The sequence below is a fragment of the Prosopis cineraria genome, unplaced genomic scaffold, assembly GCF_029017545.1.
Source record: "Prosopis cineraria cultivar Desert tree isolate PC_DT_omini unplaced genomic scaffold, ASM2901754v1 PC2, whole genome shotgun sequence".
NCBI classification, from domain to species: domain Eukaryota; kingdom Viridiplantae; phylum Streptophyta; class Magnoliopsida; order Fabales; family Fabaceae; genus Prosopis; species Prosopis cineraria.
In genome coordinates, this window is record NW_026555333.1 from 17227963 (window position 1) to 17253547 (window position 25585).

Here is a 25585-nt window from a genome sequence, read left to right on the forward strand (position 1 = left end):
GGTAATTTTAGTATTATGAAATGCAAAGAGAATAAATAATCATAGGTTCTAATTGGTGCTTGAAGTTTGAGAATCATTTTATTTTCTTTATTTTCCAATTTTAATTTAATTTTGTAAATCAACCTCATCTAATTATGTTCTACTCAACTTAATTGAATTTGCTAAGTTTTTTACTTGATCATTATTTTTAAACAAATCTTTGTGGGAATGATACATTATTCACTTTATATTACTTGTCATGGTCCGTACTCTTGCGAAGAGTGCAACACTTAACAATTAAATCATATATTTTGGATACAACATAAACCTTGTTCAAGAGTCATTTAAGTTTCTAAATGATCACAAATTAAAAAACTTCTTGGCACACAAAAGAGTTAAGAATTTAATATAATGAGATATAAATTAATTGATATAATTTATATTTTTTATTAATTTTAATATAATTTTAGTTTATTAATTTTAATATTTTGAAAAATGTTTATATAAATATAACTATAATATTTTTTAAAATATGAGAAGAGAGAATGCATTAGATTATGAGCGAAGATTAATAATTTTAATTTTTCCACATATTTTAATCAATATAATAAAGCATTTTAGAATCTTAAATGAAATAATTTTAACAGTGTTAAAAAATGGATTAAAGTGTGGTTTTGAAAACAGAGGGGAGTTGTCTATAATTTTAAAAAATTTGAAGGTCATTATAATTTACTCATATGATTTTATGATGATTGTAAAGGTAATTAAGATGATGTAAGTTTGAATGAAAATTAAGATGATGTTAAACCCCAATATAATATTGCTATTTCACTCCTGATGTGATCGATGACCGTAAAGAAAAATAAGTAATTTCATTAAAAAGTCACATACATACATGTATACATACATATAATCATATGTATATAATCAACAAAATAAATTATTAAAAAGTAAAAGTTTAATATTAAATCAAATATTCTAAACTTTTTGGTGTAGACCTGAAACAGACTATACCCGAACCTATGAAATACGTGCAAATTATAACTTTCAACTAAAATCATTATTTTTTTCAATAGAAAAACATTATTGGACTAAAACAAACGTAGAATCTTCATATTATATATTCTAAACACCCATAAGATTCTGCCTGTCCCACCTTAAAAATTGAGATATAATGCGGACACACATGTGACATACACCCACATATTATTGTTGAAATTTGGTTTGAAGGGACAGAAAATTTTGCAACGCACGATCCAAAAGAGTGCATATCCACAAATTCAGCACACACACATTTTACTTTCTTTATCCCAATTTATAAAATACTTTTAAATAAAATTAAATATATTAATAAAATTTATTAAATACACTTTCCATTCTTAACTTTTTAAAACAAAAATTTAAACTTTTAAAAGCATCATTTATTTAATACTCTATTTATAAAAGAATATTAAGACAAGACAATATATAAAAAAATATAATTAATAAAATTTATTTTTATTAAAATATTTTATATTTTAAAACGTGAAATATAATTTAAAACAAAGAGAGTTCTATCATATTGTAAATGTAAATTGTAAATATGACATTGAAAGAGGAGTGATAGCTTTGAGATCCACGCGTTTTGAATTGATAGATTTAGGACTCATTCAAAGAATGGAATTGGAATTGGAAGCCTAATTGGTGCAACTTGGAAATTTCCAACAATGCTCCAAAAGAGATAAACTAGCCCCATTTGATACGTTGAGATCGATTTTTGATGAAAGTGGAAACGGAAATAGGGCTTAAAAACATGCTTGGTATGTTCACAAAGAAATCATGGCATAATTTTTATTCAAAAGACCAAAATGCCCTCCTTGAAAAACTACCTTGGACGACACCTACCTTATTGGTGACAATAATAATGATGTTGGTGAACAAGAAACCTGTTCAATAATTTAACGATGTTGGAGTAAATCCTCATCTGATGCAGAAGACAAAAAACCCAATCACGAAAACCCACCTAAGCAAAGCCTGATCAAGGAATTGAAGAGACATCCCTCATGGGCATTTCGACAAAGACATTGTATGCGTTCATCAGCGTGAATTACGAGATGGTTGCCAACATTCTTCCACTGTCAAAGGCAACAATCAAGCTCCTATAGTCAACCACCTCGTAAAAGTCTAGCTGGAAAATAGATATGTGTTCGTGGTTGAACAATAAATATCAAGCGTGCCAGAAACGCTGAGTCTCAATAGATAATGAAAAGGGTCCCAAGTTTCCTTACCACAGTTCGCTCGGATGTAAAAAGATAGAAGGCTTTAGTAGAAAAAGTGTATAATTTTATTGAAGTGTAGAAAATTACAAACTAAAAAAAACTAAGAACTGAAAAGGACTAAAGAATGTAAAATATGCGAGTCTTGATTGGGTGTTGACTAGCTTTCTCTATTTTTCTTCTTTTTATTTATAGTGTCGAATAGCAGAAGCCTTTCCTTTTGATAACTAGCCCGTTTCACTGAATTACTTGGGTATAGATTTCAACATTACTTAGGATCGTGCCTTCATGCCAATGGTCTGATTTTGAAGCTGACGAGATTTTGACATGTTTACTTGTTATGGACTTTATTGAGCTTCAGGCTGGCCTCTTTTGTTTATATTGGGCCTGACACTTAAATTACTCAACCCAACTAGCCTTGTGACCTATTTGAGTGACGTTCATATATAGCCTAAACAATGCCCTCGCGTGCCAATGGCTGGTAACATAAGCCAGGTGGCATGTTTGAAAAACCAAAATGTCACTTTACTTCTGAGCGCCTTCTACCGATATAAACTCATTTCTATATTCTGGTCACTTCTCTTGCTTTCTTTATCATTTCTTGAACTTTAAGTTTTTTAGTCTGCTAAATTTCTCTTACCCTAACTCTCAAATAGCTTCGTCTGCTTTTGCTGTTTCTTCTGCCACCACACCTTCTTCTACTTCTGCTAGTAGTCTGCCAGATTCTTTAGTAACTATCCAAAATCCGGTAAACTAACTAGGTGGGCTCATGACGGTATGTATTTGGTGACCTAAAAAACCTTTTTTCCTCTTCAAACTGGTTTCCCCCTCTAATAACCGTTCATTTCTTTTTAGGAGGATTCGTTATTCCATGAGTCAGTGGCTTTTTCATAAGTTTCTCGCTTCTTTATGTTTAACCCTTCTATTTTATTGAAAAGTGTTCTCACTATGCTTCCTTTTTGTCCAACACTCCGCCTTGGAGTTTCCAAATCTCCAATAAGAGCGACGTCAAGTATCTGACAATTTCTCCCGACCTGTTTGAAGTCATTGCTCCCACGCAACCGAATCCATGGCCACTAACCTCTATTCTCAACCTGGTCTTAGCCCGAACGACCTTGCCCTTCCCCGAGTCGTCCTGCAGAAAACTCAGGAACTAGCCCCGGTCTCCTCGTGCTTGGGTCAACTGGGTGAGGCATTTGAAGGTAGATTATGCACCTCAGTAGAAGGAGATGGGTCTATACGACCTGATTCAATTGTCTCTGGCTAATGTCGACGTCCCTATGGACCTTCTAACAGCCCTCCTCAGCTTTTAGGCTCCGAGCTGTAATGCCTTTATCTTTTAGCTTAGTTCAATGTCCCTCATACTATAGGATGTCTTCATGTTCCTAGGGTTGCCCATCACCAGGGAGGAGAACTTGCCCATCACCAGGGAGGAGAACTTCTACACAATCCCTGAGAAACACAACTCCTACACTACCCTCCCTGATGATTTGGAGAGCAAGATCAGGGCCGCGGGCTCTTGTACGAAGATTATGGAGCTGTTCTCTGAGAAGCCAGCTTCTAAGCCCATCATCGCCACAGAGCACCTGGTCTTCATATGGATCCTACTAAGACAATAGATCCTAGCCCCAAGGGGAAGGAAGCTCGTGCAACTGCATTTGAGGATCGCCCAGTCCCTGCTCTGTGGCAACCAAATAGCCCTAGGGACTATGTTTTTATGCCGACTCTACGACGGCATGAGGGAGTCGCTACTCAAGAAGCCTTTCAGCAACTTCCATAGGCCGTCTGGTTTTTAAAGTTGTAGGTGATGGCCTACTTCCCCAACCTTCGGCTGGAGCCCTTCTTGGATGATTCTCACGCCAACCACCCCTTCACTTATCTCTTGGGTGGTCATCTACTGGTAAAGTCGAAGAACTTCTTTGAGTTCTTCTGTCAGCAAAGCTGGTCCTTAGGGAGGACCTTAAAAGTTTTCAACATCCTTGACCGCCACCTTCCCACTTGGTACAATTATATGGTGGAGAAAAAGAACAAGCTCGCCAACCCTCTAAGAAATAAGGTCTTCCTTTCAGCCACTACTCCCCGAATGATGTGGCTGTCGTACGCTGGCTCTTCCTCCAAATCTCTTAGATTATATTTAGAGTCTTATCATCATCAACTGATGGCAGGCCAGTTTGGACTGAGCCAATACATCCCTCGGGGCCTGTCTTCCTAAATCAGCATGGAGCTATTGGATAGAGAGGCTATCGATCAGATAGCCGTTCTACTTACCACCCAGAGGTAGTGCAAGGTAGAACTTATAGATAGAGATGCCTGCCTCCGGTTCAACAAATGGTGGGCCCAACGCTTTAGACGCATAATAAGGAGCCATACTAGTAAGTGTTTCCTTCGTATTTATCTTAGTTTTACCCTTCTTACTTTGTTCCCTTAGACTAAACCTGCTTTATTTTTTATAGGCCATGATTGGACACAATCCTATACGATAATGACCTTTTTGGGGGGCAATATTGATGCCCCCGCCGCTTTTGAGACCCTGACGACCCCCTACTTGAGAACTGTGGTTCAGGGGATGGAACAAAATAATACTTCCTCCCAAATTTCTATTCCCTTATTCTCTAAAAAATTTAGGGCCAAGAAGAGCTTCTCCAGCCGTCCCAACAGAGGAGATATTCCTAATAAGAGGAAGCGAGCTCCGTCCCTATCTTCTGAGGCTAAGAGAAGGAAGAAGTGGACCCCCTCCTCTTGACCAACCTACTTCTACCCCTCTCTTAACTGGCCCTATACCTCAGAAGGGGAGGCACACACACAAGCACTAACGGATGATGATCTTGTCAGCAGACTCTAATAATGGCAGGGTGAGTCTGATTCAACAAGGGGAGACAAAGACCTAGTGCCCCGATCTCCAAATGGTCCCTTTCCAAGCCATTGCCATTCTTAAGCATACACCTATGAACCTAGTCAAAGTTGCTTAGGAGGTAGCCTGGGAGGTAGCAGAATGTGACGAAAGTCCGAGAGCTACCCTCGATCAAGGAGAAGATTTCATTGCTGCCTTAAGTAGCCAGTTGGAGTTTAGGGTCCAAGACCCTACTACTACCGTGGGCCCCAAACAGTCTCCCCCTTAATCTGATCCTTCCCTCCTACTTGTCAAATATCCAAAAGGGTAAGAGCTCTGAAGGGTTGCAGATGAAGCCTGTGAGTGATGCTTTGATTGCTCTGGTCTCAGCTTAAGTTGACTCAGTGCGGGGTCAAGCTAACTCTACTCTAACAGGCCATGTGGAGAAGGCTCTGTGCTCAACAGTGCAATCTGCATGCACTCCTTCCCCTTTCATGAGCAAAGACAAAGCACTTATAGACCCAATTCAGGTATAATCCTATTTGCATTTCTTTCAAGTCCTCCCAATTTCGTCTTGGTCTTTTACTGATGTTATTTTTTTTCTTCTGCTAGCTGCACTGGAAGTGGTACCTATAGATACCCTCTTCTCCTGCATTCGTGTCCCTAAAATGGACGTTGTATTGGATGCTTAGAGGGTCATCCAGTTCCAACTCAGCTGTGATCCCTTCCTCATCCCTGAATAAAACTTCAAGGAAATGATATGGGCTCTCAAGGTTATGGAGAAGGTGATCTCCATATTTCAGTTAGCGCTCCTGTGAGCTCAAGTCCCGGCATGTTATGGCATCATCAGCTAGTGCCATAAAGAACTCCCCCTCCTGTTTGAGTATTTGAAGAACAACTGGGTAGTGAGGGATAAATATTTAACCGCCAAGACTCGAACAACTATTGCTACTGATCGGGTCTAAGAGATTGCCCCCACCTAGATCACCTCCAGGCATTACGGGCTAAGGTAGCAGACTTGAGGCGCCAGCTCGCAATGGCCGAAGAAGAGTTGGCAAAAGCGAAAGCTGAAGACGGTCTAATAGAACTCAAGCTAGAGGTTGCTACTAAGGTTTTGGATAAGGCATGGGCCGTTTTGGATGTTAAGCTTTTGGCTATGCTTGAGTTCGAGACGGTCCTTGCACGTCACTAGACCCTTTCTGTGGATCTAGACTCGACTATAGCAATGTGAGAGCTCATATGTAGTCTCAGTAAGTAATATACTTGTGTATAAATATATACATACATTTTTTATATTATTGTTTATTCTTTATTCTGTATACACGGTTCAATGTAATAATAAAGAACAAACATTTTTCTCATTGTGTGAGTTTTGTATGCCCGGAGACCATTTTTAGGCCTCGGGTCCTTTATTGCTTTCCTATTATAATGACGACTAATATTTTTTCAAATATTTCCTGTTTATGGCCCGTCTATGTGGAACCCTGTCAACGTTAGCTAACATGTACGTTTTCCCTTTGAGTACTTCATCTACCTTAAATGGTCCTTCCTAATTAGGTGAAAACTTACCAAGTGTCTGGTCCTTAAAACCAGGTGGTAACATAAGTTTCCATACAATCTCACCCGCTCGAAAATGTTTTCGTCTTATCCTCTTATTTTATATTCTTAAAACCTCTTTCTTCTGGGTGATCATATGATCAAGTGCTTGTAAGCAAATTTTGTCTAACTAGATTAACTCATTCATCATGGCTTCGTTATAGTCATCAGATGGTCTTCCCAGATTGTTCGCAACACGTAGCGAAGGGACTGCTATTTCTATAGGCAAAACGGCCTCGTGCCCATATGTTAACACATACAGGCTCGTTCCCGTAGCTTCTCTTTTATATGTCTGGCATGCTCATAGTGTCTCGGGTAATCGTTTATACCATTCTTGACGATTCTCTTCAATTGTTTTCTTTAGAATTTTAAGGATGATCTTGTTGGAAACTTCAGCCTATCCATTTGCCTAAGGGTAATATAGTAAGGATGCCAATAATTTAATCCCACTTTCCTCGGCGAAGGCCTTGAATTCACTTCCAGTGAACATTGTCCCCTGGTCTGTTGTAATCATTTAAGGAATCCCAAATCGAAACACGATTTGTTCACGTACGAAGTTAATGACATCACCCTATTCTACTTTCTTTATAGGGGCGGCCTCGACCCATTTAGTGAAATAATCTATGGCCACCAAGATGAATGAGTGGCCCTTAGATGAGGTCGGATAGATTTTCCCTATTATATCCATGACATATCCTCAAAAAGGCTATAGTTTAATGATCAGATGCATGTTTGACGCTGGCACTTGTTGTGTTAGCCCGTGAGCCTGACATTTCTTCCACCTTCTAGCGTATTCGATGCAATCTTTTGTAATCAATGGCCAATAGTATCTATGCCTACGTATTAGCCATTATATCTTTGGCCTCGATTGATAAGGCCTGCAGACTCCTTCATGTACCTATCTTAAAACCTCCATATAATCAGTGAAGTCCAAACAACTAAGTAATAACCCATCGAAGCCCTTTCTGTATAACTCATCTCTAATTAAAATAAAGTGTTGAGTGCGTATCCTTATTCTGTAAAGATAACATTAACTAGGATCTTGCAGATAACTCTTAAAATCATCTCTCCAATCCTGGGCTAACCCTTGCGAGACCATACTACATTGTACTGTCAAACCATGCTGAACGATTGAGGGATATTCTTTTCATTCCACCGCAATTATTTTTCTAGTGAGTTTAGGCTACAACCTTAGCCCTAATGCTATTTGAGCCAGTTCATTGGCTTCTCAATTTTAAGCTCGAGGAACGTGAATTAATGTTACTGTTTCGAACACCTTTAGAATCTGGGAAGCCTTGGCATAATACATCATTAGAGCTAGGTTCGTGCACTTGTACTCAAAATTAACTGTTTGATGACTAACTGAGAATCCCCCTCTATGACTACCTCACGGGTCTTCATTTCTTGAAGAATCTCAAGCCCTGTGAGCAGTGCTTCGTATTCTGCCTAATTGTTAATACATTCAAAATTCAATTGAAGAGATAGTATTGTTTTTATCCTCGTAAGAGATATCATCACTATACCAGCCCCAGATGCCTATTCAGTACTAGGTCCATCGAACTTAAGCACCCAGGGCCCCGAATCTATTAAGAACACAAGTAGTTCCCGCTTATCTTCAAGGAGCCTGGTTGAGGGATGATCAGCTAGGAAGTCCGCTAATGCTTGGCCATTAACTAATTTTTAAGACAAGAATATTAAAGAAAATTCTACCAAGGCCAAGCTTTATTTCCCTATACAGCCCATCATGACTGGCCGATTAAGCATATACTTAATTAAATCAGAATAAGAAACTACATACACAATTGCGTTTATTATATAATGCCTTAATTTAGTACAAGCATAATATAGCATTAAGCACGCTATTTCCACAATTGAGTATAGCCTCAATGGGAGTTAAACACCTACTTAAATAATAGACTGCCTACTCACATCCCCTATCAACATTTTGGGCTAACATACAACCTATGGACGTGGTGGTAGAAACTAAATATAATAGAATGGGGTGTTCTCCCTCGGGGCTACTAAGACCGGAGGTTTTGTCAAGTGTTCTTTAAACTTGTCAAAGCCACCTGATGATATCTAGTCCAGGTGAATTCCTCAGCATTTTTAAGTTTCAAGAGTTCAGAAAACTCCTTCGTCTTTCCTGTAAGGTTCGGGATAAAACGCCTGAGATAATTGACTTACCCCAGGAACCTTTAAAGTTCTTTCTTATTGCTCAGTGCCTTTTCCTCCAAGATGGCCCGTGCTTTATTCCGGTCTACTTCAATCCCTCTTCTGTGGACCAAGAATCCAAGGAAGTTACCTGTAATTACACCGAAAGCACACTTTAGTGGATTTAACTTAAGGTCGACCTCCCTCATTCAGAGGAAACTCGTCCTCAAATGTTCAATATGATCATGTGCCTTCTTAGATTTTATCATTATGTCATCTATGTATACTTCTAGATGCTTTCCTATCATATTGTGAAAGATGACATTCATAGCTCGTTGATAGGTGGCCCCGACATTTTTCAAACCGAAGGGCATAACTACCCATTCAAATGTTCTAATGGAGCCTAGACACCTGAAAGCGGTCTTGTGAATGTCTTCTTTTGTGATAAATATTTGATTATATCCGGGGAAGTAATCCATAAATGATAATAAAGCATTTCCAATCCCAGCATCTATTAACTTGTCTGCAATAGGCATTACATACACGTCTTTAGGTATGGCCATGTTTATGTTTCAGAAATCTACGCAAACTCGCAGTTTCCCATTCTTCTTGATTACTAAGGTGTTTGAGAGCCACTGAGCATACCTGCAGGGCCGTATAAATCCGACCCGTAGGAGGTGTTTGATCTCCTCCTTTACTCGTCGCTCTACTTCTACGAATATTCTCTTGGTGGGCTATTGGTGTGGTCTATAGTTTGGCTTTATAAGAAGCCTGTGTTTTACCGACTGCCTAGCCAGCCCTGGCATTTCATCATAGTCCCATGCAAAGTAGTCCTTGAATTCCAGCAGTGTTAACTTGATGGCATCCTTCTGTTCTTTATCTAGTAATAAGCTAATGAATGTAATCCTCGGCTTTTTTGGGGGCCTGAGGTTTACTTCTTCTAATGGATCCTAGACCTTTGGGGCTATGTCTTCGAATTTCAGAGGTGTAGGGTCTAGCTCCTACAGTTGTGCTACCTTCTGGGTCTCATCTTCATATACAACTTTGATCCCATAGATCTTGGGTCCGTAGTCTTCTAGTTTCTCTTGTATATTGTGTAACTATAACTTTTGGATGGCTGCGGCTGCTACGACCTTTCCTTTGTTTGTTTTAGTCATCAATCAATTCTATGATGGGCTCGTGCCTCTATGAGGTTAAAGGCACTATAGCGTCCGTTGTTGTTCTATATGAGAGGATTCTTTGAGCCTTTCGAAATGTGAATGGGCCCATGTTAGCGTCGTAATACCTCGTATCCACGAAGTCAGTAGCTACTGTGAATGGCTTATCTTCAGCCCAGACCACTTCTACCTCCTCTCCTTTTCATATAAGGAGCATCTAGTGTAAAAGGGTGTCTTAAATTAAGACTTAATCATCAGACTAACTATAGTAAATCAAGGACTAACCTAAAAGGATTATCCTATAAGAGATTAACCTAAATAAATTCTTAACATGAATTTTCACAAACAATTCAATACAAAGGGATTCTAAGTCTTTAAAATATTCTAAGAACTCGTATCATTCAATTAGACATATGCGAAAGCATGATAAAGAAAACACATCAACATGGGAGAAGATCTTCTCCCTTTATTTTCTCTCTATGCCTTACTCTATAATACATATATATATATTTACAACATAATATTTGGCCACTCAAACCCTTCCATAACTGGCAGCGGAGGGCTAAGGTCTCAATCACATTTATCACAATGACTATTACCTAGTCATCATACTCTATATATCATCTATTCATCAATAGCCCATCATATGTATGAATTTTCCTTTTCATTTACATATGAATAATATCAACTGCTCACCCTTAGACATTAAAAACATAAGGGGAGACTATAACAATATTCAAGTTCTCAAATTAAGTAGATATTAACGATTTCCACTTGCACGAATATTTTAGCCTGTTAATATAGCACAAGCATCAAACCATATTTCCAATGGCCCAAAATACATTTTCACCCAACACAAAACCTATAACGCAAGTGGATCAAGAATGTATTATCCTAATTGTCAATATCATAAACTAAATACACATATCAAAATAAAAAGAGAAAGGCCTACAGAAGTGATTACTATCACTTGGTCTAATACTTCTTTCCTCTGTTCTTCTGAGATGAGCTAGCTCCTGTAATATGTTAAAAGAGAGGGGTGAGTACAACCACTCAATAACCAAAGTACATCTAAGTTATACAAATACATGATAATTAATCATGAATGTAAGTGGCCAATAAATTTATCAAGGTGACCATGCAAACAATCACATTAATAATGTGTTAATCACATTAACATTTAACTCATGTGAATAATTTTAAGAATAAAGTCAAGTATAAAATTTACACAAATAGCTACATATACATTATTCACATAATTACTATATGTTCTCATTTCTACAATTATAATCATATTCTCAACATAGCCATCAATCACTCAAATGGCATGATAATAACAATATGCTTGATCAATCTCTTCCTTAATCTCCTTATTTCCTCTGACATGAAATCAGTGGGCTACCAACCGGAAGGGATCGTCCATGTGGTGAGACTACCCAAGGCCTTAATCATATCGTGAAGGGCTATCAGGCCAGGGTTACCTTCCTCACTTATGAACACGATTTCCCCTAAATCACACACTATGGAGTGTCATACCCAAAACTAACTCTACCCAAAGCTCCAAGTTGGCCAATTAGGTCAAGTTCCTTAATAGGAACAATGCTATAGTACCTTACAAGGTAAGTAGCGACTATAACCCCTAGGATTATTGGTTAATAGCCAAGTACCACATGGATTTTGCATAACCACTAACTCCTTCACTGAGGTGAACTCCTGCCATATGATAATGCTCATGAGAAAATGCATTTCAAAAACTCATATATATAATTCACAATTATCCCACATGCTCATCAACTTTCTTGCTAAACAAACATCAAGAATCATCATATTTCCATCATGCCTCTTGCATTAATTTTTATATTATCACATAAAACCATATTAGCATCATATAAAACTCAACATGCTCATATACAATTCATCACTGTACATAATCCACAACTTATAACCAAGAGTATACACATCATCATCAACCATCAATCTCATTACTCACACCAAGTCACCATTAACTTGATCATAAGTCATAGAGTCTCAACAAAGCCACATGCATTACAAACAACCATTTCAAAATTTAGACACATATATATATATATATATGTATATGTATATGTATATGTATATATATTCTTTTATTTCACTAATATAATTAATTAATTAACATACAAATGCATAAAATAGATTTGGTGTCAAAAGAAAATTAATCTACAATTGATCATATCCCAATATGTCAATAATATTATTAACACAATTTTCACTCAAACTCTAACACCTAAGTACTTATTTTATTTTATTTTATTTTTTTAAGACCTTAGTCTTAGCCCTTTGAGTTCTAAAATTTAATTTCATGTATTTGAACCTATCTACTTAGTTCAATAGTCTCCTTCATAATAATTTCATTGAAGTTTGGCTACAAAACATCATTCAATAATTTTTAAATATCAAAATTTCTCTTTTTATTCCAAAAATTCGCACATAAAAATACCCAAAAATTATAAACTTGATTTCAAGCCTAGAATCATTATTTTATAGCCATAATAATTTATTTATCATCTCAAATAATCATCTAACTATCAACAAATCAATTTATATTTTTAGAATTAACCAAAAATATATCCATAAGGATCTAAGGATAAACTCAAATACGTCAAATTTCAACTCTATCAACAAAATAATACTCTAGAATATTTATTACACTACTAACAACCTCAATAATCAGATTTACTCATCAAAAATTCATCCCTCTTTCAAACCCTAGGTTTTTTAAAATCTTAAAGTCTACAACTCAAAGGGAAAAACGACTAAGAAAAAATGTTTAGAATACTTAACTAATCTTAGAATACTTAAAATCTCATCTGAAGTATCTTATTATGGAGCTTTATCTTCTAAATTAGCTCTTACAGCTACAGCGTCGCTCACTCTCTGTACACGGACGCTGAACGAAAAGGAAGAGGAAGGAAATGAAAAGCCAAAAAGGCTTTGTTAGCTTTTAAAATTCGTGTGGGTCCCACACTAATTCACACCTCTCTCTCTCTCTCTTTTTCTTTTGTTAATACATTACACACGCCGAATTGTCTGCCCCATCTCTTCATTTCATGTTTTTTTTGCACTATTTACACCTTAATACACACAAAAGCAAATATTACTTCCCTCCCCCCTCTTAAATTTTTTTTATGTTCCTTTTTATTCTTCTTTTTTTAATAATAATATTATTGCTATTTTTATTTACTATAAAATCATAACTTAAGATTTTAATCTAAATTAAATCCAATAATAATCTTCTAACTAAAATTATTTATATCTAAATATTTCTCCAAAATTACTCATTAACTTAATTAACCTTAGGTTAATTTTTGGGATGTTACATCTGGTGCAGTGAAGAGGGTACACATTCATTGGCATGGATCCAATCCCATCCTAGGAGGGCCTGGTATTGTGCTACGGTACTGATTATGAAGAAGGCCGTCAGTGACAACTTGGTCCCGACATCCACCTATAATGGTAGCATGTCGAGGACCTTAGATACATTCCCAATGAACCCTACAACTGATACCTCAGTCGGCATCAGATCATGCTCCTCTTGTCCCATCTTGATCATCATGTGAGCTGGCAGAATGTTCACTATCGAGCCATTGTTAACGAGGACCCTAGTCATTGGTCTCCTATTGAAATGTGCCCTAATGTATAAAGGCTTCAAGTGCTGAGTCATATTTACGTTGGGTTTCTCCAGGATAGCCCGCTTTAGTTTTCCTTTTATTGCTTGCAAAGTAATTTGATAGACGGGCTCTGCAATCTCTTCTTTCTGTGCCTGTGTGCTTATAGGCTCGTACTCTTCTTCTTTTCTTGGCTCCATTAGGCAGTACTGATACACGCCCATCTGTGTTAGCCTCGAGGAGTCTTACTTCTGCTAGCCTTGGGTATTGCCAGTGGTGGACCGAAAGTGAAAAGGTAATGTTTATGAGACCACGCAACAGAGGTTGAGTGGTATCTCTCCAATGTGGATGGTCTCATTTTTTTAATTTTCGACCTCGCTTCCTTTGTCCTGATCCTCGGTGGACTTCCTTTTGAACTTGCTAGCCTCCTATTGGATGTCGGGGCTATCCTGTACCTTAGTTTTTTGCTGTTCAAGATACCTCTGTGTAGCCCATTTTCATTGAAGACGTCGCTTCTTGGTTCTTGTCAAGGTAGTTGGGAATTTCTTGTGCCTCACAACTCTCCATTTCAGAAGCAGCACGTTGTCAAGTGGTGTAACAAACCTACCCGAGCCCTTAGCAACTTTTGGTTTTGAAGGAAGCTTTGTGCTATTCCTTGATGGCGTTAATGGTAGTAATTGTAGGCCATCAAGCCCTATATCCCAGCCTATTAGTGTCACCGTGAATGGTTCGCCTGATCTAAGGGGTGCTGAGTACTTTACAAAGAAGTCAAATCTACCAGATAGTTCCCCTAGGCGGTCCCAGACCACCTTAGATCTATCTAGTTCTGTTATCACTAATCCCCTTAGGCCAACATCCCATCCTGAGGGTTATTTGCTATTTTTCTTCCATTTCTACTGACTGTCTCCGTTTTGGGTTTTCCCCAAGCGGTCCCAAACTACTTTGGAGCCATCTAAGCTTTTCATGTTCTTCCCCTCTAGGCCTATGTCCCATTTAGAAGACCTATTCTTATTGGACCAGCTTGTAAGCTTCCCCAGGTAGTCTCATACTGTCTTAGAGTTTCCTTGAGCTACTTTACCCCTGTTCCAAACGTTCTAAGGTCTCCTATCCTTCTGCTTCCCATCACTCTTTTTGAGCCGTCATTTGCCAGAGGTTATCTCCACCATGTTAACCGTAGCAAATGGGGGAAATGGGTCTTTGTCTACCACCATGGATTCTTCCTTAGAGAATTTTAAAACTCTCTTGTTGATCCGGTCCTAGATGATGTTCTTGAATCCCCAACATGCCTTAATACCATGGCTCCACGAGTAATGATACTTACAGTATTCCTTCCCTCTTTGTTCTTCCTTCGAAGGAATCTTATGATCCATGGGCAGGGAGACGAAGGTTTCCTTGAGGAGGAAATCAAAAATTTCCTCTATTTTAATAGTATCAAAGGTGTACTGGACTACATTCGGTCTTTTGGGCAGTTCTCCAGCCTTCCTAACTAGAGCCGAGCATATGTAGTTACCAGTATTCTTTAGTTTTGCCACCCTATATCCAAGTCCCCAAAATAGGTCATAGCTGTAATCCGTCGGCGATGGTCCTCTTCCTTAAGTAATTCCTCATAACCCCATACTTTGGCCTCAAGTTCATAGGAATCTCAAAATTCCATCCCCTGAAATTTCTTTTGGAGCTCTATATCCAGTCCTGCCTGTGCTAACTTGATAAATTCGCTTTCTAGAAGCAGCACGTGGCACCTGCTCCTCAAATGTTTGAACCTCATGAAGCATTAATCTGCTATCTCTCCTACCTGTTGTGTGAGCTTATAGAGTTCTGCTATGCTGACTTCCGGCTCTGCTTTATAGAACTAGATGTGAAACTTCTACTCTATTTCTATCCAGCTGATGATTGAGTTATGAGGTAGCGACATATACCATGTGAACGCTACACCCCTGAGAGTATTTGTGAACAATCTCAGCTTCAAGTTAGCAAAATTCTCATAATTAGGAATCTCACCGCACTAGATTATGAACCTCCTAATGTGCTCCAGCAAAGAACCTTTAGTTCTCTTCCAGCTGCTTACCATCCGGTCTTGAATTCCTTACAGCACTTCTACCACAGGTTCGTTGGATATGATTAATAGGTTAGGTTGGCAACTTCCTGACTTTGAGCCAGGTCTTGTGCTATTGCTACCTGTTATCACTGGTACTACATGCTTATGATGTTCAGCTACTCCAGTATCGGGTGATAAGTATTCTGATCCTACGTGGTAGAGATCCCTTTTGGTTTGTGAGAATCAGCACCTGTTTCATTAGTCCTTTTATCTTTTCATGTCCTTGCATTCTTTGTTACACAAGTCCCACCGGGCGTGCCATAAATTATTCGTGGTTGAATAATAAATACCAGGCGTGCCAAAGACGCTGAGTCTCAATAGATAACGAAAAGGGTCCTGAGTTTCCTTATCACAGTTCGCTCGGATGTTAAAAGATAGAAGGCTTTGGTAGAAAAAGTGTATAATTTTATTGAAGTGCAGAAAATTACAAACTAAAAAAAACTAAGAACTGAAAAGGGCTAAAGAATGTAAAATATGCGAGTCTTGATTGGGTGTTGACTAGCTTTCTCTGTTTTTCTTCTTTCTATTTATAGTGTCAAATAGCAAAAGCCTTTCCTTTGGGACCTAGCACATTCTACCAAAGAATTAGGAATCCTGCTAAACTTATGGCACGGTCTCTCCATTTTGATAACCAACCCATTTTACTAAATTACTTGAGCATAGATTTCGGCATTACTTAGGATCATGCCTTCGTGCCAATGGTCTAATTTTGAAACTGACGAGATTTTGGCATGTTTACTTGTTATAGACTTTATTGAGCTTTGAGGCCGGCTTCTTTTAATTATATTAGGCCTGACGCTTCGATTACTCAGCTCAACTAGCCCCATGACCTATTTGAGCGACATTTCATATTTAACTCAAACAATATGAAAATGAAACAGATCTAAAACCCAGATCTGAAAAGGAAGCAAAACATATTTAAGGGAGTGTGAATATAGGGATGGATTGTCTTCGAAAAATGATGTATAGCTTTAAAGCTCTTACATTCAGCATCCATAGTGATTACCTGGAGACAACTGTGTATGGGCATTGAGGTGGGTTGTCCTTCTATGAAGGGATACGAAGGGTAGAGCATCGGGGGGAAAGGTCATCGGCCATGAGTGGAGAAGGCAAGAAGCTTGAGAAGGTTGATTTGTGATTGTGGCCTTAGCCTAAACAAAGAGGGAGGGGGAAAATTGGTGTATGGAGTAAAGAATTTGAAATCCTTAGAGTGTAGCATGGAAGCCAATTCTACCAAATTTGATGGATATGGAAATGAAAAATTTTCAAATTTCATGGTACCAAACAAACAATGTTCAAAATTTGACATCCATTTCCAATTACATACTCCAAATTCCAGCGAATTAAATAGGACTTAAAGTAACTCACTATTAAGTAATAACAGTAATAAGAGGCACAAAATGACGATAAAGTCACAATTCATCAACATAAGTAACTCACCCCTATCACTCTACTTTACGACCCATTCGATTGAATCCCATTGCAACTCTATGATATAATCAATGTCAATCCATATCTTCAAACCACAATCAACTAAAAGCGTGTGTTTGGTTACGTGGATATTTAACAATGGTGACGGTAATAAAGACTATAAAAAGAAAAAAGAATGGTAACGAAAGATTCATAAGGGTTTGGATATGAATACTCATTACCATCCATTTTATTCCAAAAATACCCTCAAGCTACTCGTCATCCCCTTCCTCCTTCCTTATCTAAATAAACCTTATGCTAGTGACACCATTGAACAATCAAGGCAGTAAGTAGAATTGGATGTAGAAGCATTGCAAGTAGGATTGTATTTCATCGTACCTTTAATTAGTTTCAATCAAGATAGGCATAGTGGGCTTCATATTCTCTAATAAATCCTTGTTTTGGAGCAAAACAACTACTTCAGACATCATTGGCCTTGCTTCTGGAGAAGCTTGAGTGCAAAGCAAACCAATCTCCATGATTTTCTTCACTTCTTCTGCATCATACCCATTAGGGTCCAAGGTATTATCCACCAACTCGAGGTGCATGCCTCTCTCGTATAATTTCCAAGCCTAACAATTTGAAAATTTAAGAGAAATGGAGTGAGAAGGCGTATATATTATGGGTAGAGCAAAACCTAGGTTAACATTTTCTTAAATATTTATTTTGGATTCTCGAAGGAATTACTAATTAATAGCTTTATTGAAAGAGTTAAATCCAACTTTAAAGATCAAGTCTTGAATCTAAATTATATAACAAAAAACAGCCTTTTAAAAAATCATGGGTATTTTCTCACTTTTTGAAGGAGGAATTCACCATCAGCATCATCATCAACATTTAATTCTTTGCTTTGTCGACCACTAATAATTTCTAAAACAACAACACCATAACTATAGATATCAGCCTTCTCTGATAATTGACCATGAATTATGTACTCAGGTGCTGTGTATCCCCTGATAAATGCAAAATATTTTAATTGGAATTATTATAACAATTAATAATGTCTCAATCATAATCACATAAACATAAGAAACAAAGCAATTGTTATTTATTTGAGCAATATTTTTTTCAATATAATTAGTAAACCACAAAAATATGAAATAGATGTAAGACACATAAAGGATTAATTGCATGATGTGCCAGATCAATACAGATTCTTCCTCGAAGTATTCACGGTATATAGAGGCTGAAAGGAAAAATATCAAAACTAATTAGAGATATAATAGGAGCGTTCCATTGACATATACATATATTTTAGCAATATCTTCAATAATTTATACCATATATAAGAAGTTAAGAAAATTAAACAAATATATTATACTTACAATGTTCCTGCAAATTTTGTGCTAAGATGAGATTTGTCTTCAGGTAAAAGTCTTGCCAACCCAAAATCAGCAATTCTAGGTTGTAGATTATCATCTAAGAGGATGTTGTTAGTCTTTATATCTCTATGTATGATACAAACATGAAATTCCTCATGAAGATAAGCCAAACCCTTTGCCGTTCCTAAAATTATATCATATCGTTGCCTCCAGTTGAGAGAACCTTTTCTTTCACCTATTTTCCAAGTTTATTTGAAAGGGTATGATTAAAAGAAGGCACTTATGTAAAGTCATCCTCAATATATTATACTCCCTTTGGTCTAAAATATAAGTAGTTTTTTAAAAAAAATCACATATAAATAAAGTTCTCATTCTCATAAAAATATACATTGTTTTTCTTTTTCACCCATAGTTTCAATTACCAATCACTTCATGATGAGAGTGAGAGATATATTTACACAAGAATTTAAGTTAATAAATACAAGGGGAAAAATAAGAAAAAGTTCTTTTTAATGTATTAGGTTGCTTATATTTTAAACCAAGATTTGCAAAGGGGAAAGGCTTATATTTTGGACTAAAGGGAGTAGTAAATTGATACAAAAGTTTACAAAAGTCCTTCAATAAGACCGATCATAAAGTGAATATTTTTTTTTTGTTGAGGGCGTCAATCATGTGTGGTTAAGTAAACAAAAAAATATATACGCCATGATGTTATGAATAAGTATAATAACTACTACTTAAAGACCAAGACTAACAAAAATATTGTGTGTTGAAAGGATCTTACCAAATAATAATTTGTCAAGACTGTTGTTTTTCATGTATTCATAAACAAGAATTCTGTTGTGCCCTTTACTGCAACAACCTAGAAGTCGAACAAGATTTAGATGATGAACATTACTTATCAGCTTCACTTCACTTTCAAAATCTTCCTCCATCTTTGTGAATTGGCGAAAATTTAATTTCTTGATTGCAACTACTTTTCCATTTTGCAGAATACCCTATTCATGATGGTTAAGAATTTCAATGATGGAAGTGTTTTTTGAATACATGAATATGCTGAAAATGGAAATAAATTTACCTTGTATACAACACCAAACCCTCCTTGTCCTAGTTTATTTTCTTCGCTAAAATTACTGGTTGCAGACTTCAAATCCCCATAACTGTAAGTAACTGGGCCGTCTAGCTTGCTTGCTCCAATTATCTCTCCTATTCAGCAGAACATTAGCCAATATTATTGGACCAAAATGTAGGACATCTTGTAGTTTTAAGAAATATCTTTCCATTTTTCCATTGTGTTGATCAATATGTGTGAGGAATAATTTTATGTAAGAAATTATGGATGTTAGTTGTGGATAAGGATAAAACAAGAAAAAAATCAATATTTATTATATTTTAACAAAATTGTATTTCTTGAATTTGTGGGATACATGTTGGCGAAGTGTCCTACATTATATTGTGGACTAGAAATATTATCTGTAATCTCTTTAAGAAGAACTATATATTAGGAATTGATCGCTACATAGAGATGAAAGACTATATTTTTTCAATGCAAAAGGTGAAAACCAATGTATCTTCTTAATTCTATAATTGAAAGTGCATAATATTTGAAGACTTTCCAAGTCATTTACCTCTGGGAATCTTCTTAGGGGTTTTTGGTCGTCTAATCCAGGTAAATAATGCAAAGAGGATCAAAAGAGAAGCTACACCTCCAACAACACCACCAATAATGTCCCCTTTCTTATTGCTGCTTGAACCTTCAAAGCAGGAAAATAGAGAACTTATTTTCATTAAATATGCCTCGTAAAATTTATACCAGCTCGCGTATATGTAAATTCATATTATACCGTCTGTGTTAAATTTAAAAATAGCATAGTTTCTAGGTTTTACATTCTACATTGATTATTTGTTATGAAACCGATGCATATAATTGATCTATTAAGTTAATCATGTGCTTTCCGATCCAAAAAATTCACGTGTTACGTTGTTGAATTGTTAAAAATTAAACTCATTTATATATCAAGTTTTTATTAAAACTTGTTAAACAACAAAGAAAAAACACCTATAAAGTCCATCCCATTCAAGAAAACATTTTTACATGTCTAGTCATATTCACCAACAAATTACGGAATATATAACAGGATAGTTTTCAAAAGAAAAAATTAATCTTTTAATCCTTCAACTTTTAACTCACTTGTAACTCAGTCTCTCAACTATAACTCGCTGTGACTCAGTTCTTCAACTTTTGATTCACATATAACTCGGTCCTTATTTTTTATTTTTTAAAAAAATTTCTTATCAAATAAGAAGGATAAAAAAATGCTCATATATTATTTTAATATACCCTTCTCTTGCTCATTGATGTGAGATATAAGCTAACATGAAAAAAATTAACAAAAGTTAAGAAAATAATTTGTAAATGATTCAAAAGTGAAGGGATTAAATCATAGGCAAGTCATAGTTGGGGAACTGAGTCACAACAAGTCATAGTTGAGGGACTGAATTACAAGTGACTTAAAAGTTCGAGAACAAAAAGATTAATTTTTCCTTTTCAAAATACACAAAATAAGCAAGTCAAATTGTCATGCTGCGCAATATTATATTGAAATCCTTGAATGAATTAACCGTACCTTGTTTGCCTAACAACGGAGTGACATCAATGGTCTGGTAATTATCAGGGAAGAATGAAGTGTTGGAGTATCTCATGTAGCACCCAGAAGCATAAGCTTTGCCATCAGAATTGGGAAAACAAGTAAGCATATTGTTGTACCCACTGTTCAAGCAATTGAGGCACCCACTCTGCGTGATAGTTTCAGTACATTGAGCAAACGCATAAATAGTTGAACCATTCTCAGGCAATTCTGCTTTTGTGGCTGCAAAAAACCCTTGTTTCATTGGTGACGTTGTTTGCAGATTCATTAGAACTTGTTGCACAATTGAGGTAAATGTGGTGGATTCTGTTGCAGTTTGATTACCACACGATACGGCATTGAAATCCGTTGTCTCCTCAAAGAAATCACTGATCTCGTGCCTGATCAATGCACAAAGTATACCATATATCATTTTTCTAAGTTCAATATGGTTTGGCTATTTACAAATCAAAATTACAAGAGGTAATTGAATGTTTCATCTGTGGGTTACTTTTATATTATTTTTGAACTGTGAATGCTATACTTATTTTTCAGAAAAATTTGTTAAGAACGTAGTACCATTAAATTGAACTTTTGCGATTGAGGTTTGTGGCCATGGGTTCAAAATGTGAATGCCTATCATCAAAGGCTATAAGAGGAACCAAATGGTTGTGGCACAGATAGTTATGGTTCGGATCCCTTAAACTTCATTTCAAGGAATTTGATTTTTGAAGGTGTATATTGAGAGCATTGCTTGAGAGAGAATACGCTTAGAGTTCATTGAAAATTAATCCCATGGTTACTGGTTGTGGGGATACCTTGTGAAATAAGAAAACAAGGCTATGCGAGAAAATTTCTAGTCACGCTTTTTGTATAAGACAGATGGCAACAAAATGATATGGAAAGGAGTGTTAGAACATTAATTAATGATGGATTGATATTAATAAAGTCTTACTATTTAAAACTCTTTCAGGGAACTTGCCTCCCCTCATATAGTATCTACTAATAGTTACTTGAACCATTTGTACACGAATTCGATTGATAAATTTGACAACTCTATTGATGATTTGTTGAAATTGATTTTATTTATATTATTATCCAAGTAAAATATTGTAAGTTAAGATATGATTTTGTATGTACTAATAATTTTCATATAATTTTTACTGTAAATGAAATATTTTTCATGAAAATGAATTAAAAATTGTTAATAATAATATCTCTTTTGTACCCTAAATTTTATGTAGTTATATAGATTCAGGTCCCAACCACAGACGTGCAATTACTAATTATAGTACCATTAATTTGGTAAAAGATTTTGGTATCTCTTTTGCCTTTATTTAATTAATGTAAATCACACAGAATATAATATACTACTCCCTCCGTCCTCAATTATAAAACACTTTTGAGAGAGATTTGTCATTTTAAAATATAAGACACTTTGAGAATATTAATATTTCATTAAATAAGTTTATTTTAATAGTAGTCTTTTCCGTTCTCTCTCTATTTAATACTAATTAAGTGTAAGTTTAAAGTTTTTAAATGAAGAATATTTTTAAAAGTTTATATTTTTATTTTAAAAAATAAAATTGCTAAGTATATTTAATAATTTTTATTGGTATGTGAGATTTTACCTAAAAGTGTATTATAATTTGACACGAAAGAAGTATTATATACACATGCACATACCATCTAGTGCAAAATATAATACGCTTTTCGTATGGATTCTCTAAGGGAGAGTTTGTGTCCGCTTTTAACTACTGCTACTACTACAAGAATCTAGTTAAAGATGATTTGTATCATTAAATAGGTAAGAAATTACCATTATTTTCTAAGATTACCTTCCAATTAAAATTAATTTATCTTGATTATGTTTAATCTTTTTCTTATAAAATCTCTCTCTACAATACAACTAATAAGGGAATTTGTAAGAAAAATAATCTAATACTATTGATATTATTTTTGCAAAATGGCCTATATTTTAGACCAAATTTAGTTAATAAGAAATGTCTTATATTTTGGATACAAGTTGTAAATAAAAATCCATCTATTTTTTTAATATAAGAGAAAATAATCAACTCACAAAGTTTAAGAAAGTTATTTAAGTGTAATAATTATATATAAAATAAAAAAAATGAACTAAATTATCTCTATAATTAATGAAATAAATTTGTTTAATCAAAATGAACCTTAACTTTATGAGGGACAATTTGGAAAAAATGGGATAGATGTTTCTTGAAATTTATAATTTTTTATAAATAAAAACAAAGAGAAACAAGATAGTTTCTCTTATATTTGAAAACATAGTATTGGAGTTTTGCTCAAAAAAAAAAAAAAGAAAACATAGTATTGGAGTAAAATACAATTATCATCTTTCTATTTTATTAAAATTACATATACATCCTCTCTATTTTCAGAACCTACACCTCAATCCAATCGGTTAAAAATTTTAAAATACTTAATTTCTTATTTCCAATTATGTTAAAAATTTTGAAATTGTTAATTTGCCGTTATGATCTTATTATTAAATAATTTATTATATTAATTCATATGTCATTATATTTTTTAAAATTACTTTATGAATATTATTTTAGATAATTTATATATTTAAATTTTTTAAAATTACTAAGTAAATACATTTACATAACTAAAAAATCTTAAATATAAATTAAAAATAAAATATATATGCATTACTTTTTTTGTGTAATTTGAAATATTTTTAGACAATATTAATAGACAATTGATGGTTGGGTGGAACCGTTCAACTAGTTGATAGAGTTGAATTAACTTATTTTAGGATCTCAAGTTTAGGTCTTAAGATATGCAGTCATGTTAAATAAATATATCAAAAATATTCCTGAAGTGCCCATGAGATCATGGTTGGTAAGAATAATCTCATACAGCAGGGGTTCAAATTAATTGAAGCAGAGGTGGTAATACCCAGATTTCTTAAGACACTAAGTGATGAAATAAATAAATAAAAAAATTAACGGTGGCTGGATGTAAATGTTGAAAACTAAAAAAAATAAAGGGCATGTTTATTTTTCCTAACTATTCATGCTAGATATAAGTTTCAAAAAATAAAAAGAAAATATATTTAATTAAGATAAAATAGAAGGAGTTCAGAGTTTATTCTTAACATTGCCGATAAATATGTTTTTTGGATATATAATGGTCAATGAATACCTTATCTTGACAATCTACAGTTAAAAGATACCAAGAAGAAGAACAGTGTATACGACTGGTAGAGGAGTTGAACCTGAGGAAGCAGCCGTCGTAGACAACACGGCCACCGGGTGCCACGGCGGGGCAGTTGCGGATTTCCACGGCAGCAACATCGAAACAGGTAACACAGTCATGAATAGAGAGGTAATTTCTGCACTGAAAAAGACTGTATACTGGGAATTCTCCGCTGCCTTGCTGCGCCGTCGCGAAGTACTTGTTCTGAGTAATGATCTGATCTCTGATGTCACTAAACGTTGCGTTTATGCTGTTCTCGATGATGGAGAAGTTGGTTGAGGTTAGTAATGTGGATGGAGTGCACCCTTTGTTTACAAGATTGATCTGTGGATCCGAAACGATGCCGTTAAGTGTCCACCATGACCAGAATATAAAGGTCCTGATTAAAGGGACGAAATTAGGCTGAAGCATGTTTTGTTGACGAGATCGATAGAGTGAAGATGAAGAAGAAAAGAGAGGTCATATATGTGGTGCTTCTTGGGTCCAGCTGAGCTTAATGTTTGCAGAAGATGGGCTTTGCGAAGACTAATTATTAATTCATTGGTGGAAGACTTGGAAGATTAATTGGAAATTCAAAACCATTACCCAATGAGAACAGCCGCCAACATGGAATTCAGCTTTCATCTTTTATATGTATTTTCTTTATTTACTTTAGCTTTTAGAGCAAATAAATTTTTAATTGTTTCTACAGTGTAATTCATATTATACTAATAAACAAATCACGCACTCAAAATTTTAATATAACAATCCCAAAATAAAAAAAGTTAACATTAATATTTTTAAATTGAATAGTAAATTTTATTATTAAAATAAGAGTAAAAAAAGGTCTAGCCATTTTGGGTTTTAAGTTTGTCAAAATCATCTAGTTCAAAACGGTTCAAAACAATTTAATTTTCGAAACAGGTTAACAAGTTAAATTAAGTCACTTTTATTATATGGGTAGCCGTCGGTCAGTCCGGGCTTAAGACACCAACCTTAATTGAAAAAGATGAAATTTCTCTTTTCTATATTTTACGTTTTATTTTACTATTATTTTGCTATAAAAGTAGCAATATATGGAAAGGATTCATCATGTGCAATTTATGGAAGTTCGTGACCCACAAGCTAGTTCTCAATTGTCTGTGGGCCCATCGGTTCAGGACACATTCAAAGGACGGACTTTGGAAGCCTAATTAGTGGAATTAATAAGCTAGATTTTGAGATTTCCAATTTAATAATA

General features: G+C 35.4%; 1 protein-coding gene across 3 annotated transcripts; it reads right to left on the reverse strand.

Moving 5' to 3' along the window:
• Window positions 1-10622: 10622 nt before the first annotated feature.
• LOC129301901 (cysteine-rich receptor-like protein kinase 2) lies at window positions 10623-24971 on the reverse strand. Of its 3 annotated transcripts, XM_054940529.1 has the most exons (9): window positions 24386-24963; window positions 21130-21530; window positions 20131-20256; window positions 19581-19708; window positions 19287-19500; window positions 18506-18737; window positions 17977-18133; window positions 17520-17752; window positions 10623-10984 (listed from the first exon to the last, which is right to left on the reverse strand). In XM_054940529.1, the coding sequence occupies exons 1-8, from the start codon at window positions 24775-24777 to the stop codon at window positions 17522-17524; spliced, it is 1881 nt and encodes a 626-aa protein (XP_054796504.1). In that variant the 5' UTR covers window positions 24778-24963; the 3' UTR covers window positions 10623-10984; window positions 17520-17521. The 3 variants fall into 3 exon arrangements, with proteins under 3 accessions (XP_054796504.1, XP_054796505.1, XP_054796506.1); XM_054940530.1 differs by lacking the exons at window positions 10623-10984; window positions 17977-18133 and having other exon boundaries at window positions 17526-17752; window positions 24386-24971; XM_054940531.1 differs by lacking the exons at window positions 10623-10984; window positions 17520-17752; window positions 17977-18133 and adding an exon at window positions 18207-18366 and having other exon boundaries at window positions 24386-24970.
• Between the last annotated feature and the right edge of the window lie 614 nt (window positions 24972-25585).

Coding starts and splice junctions, on each gene's coding strand:
- LOC129301901 (XM_054940529.1), bottom strand. CDS start 24,777: ATGCTTCAGCCTAATTTCGTCCCTTTAATCAGGACCTTTATATTCTGG. Junction 20,257..21,129: donor TCCGTTGTTAGGCAAACAAG/GTACGGTTAATT, acceptor CCTGCTTTGAAG/GTTCAAGCAGCAATAAGAAA. Junction 18,134..18,505: donor ACAAAATTTGCAGGAACATT/GTAAGTATAATA, acceptor TGCATTTATCAG/GGGATACACAGCACCTGAGT.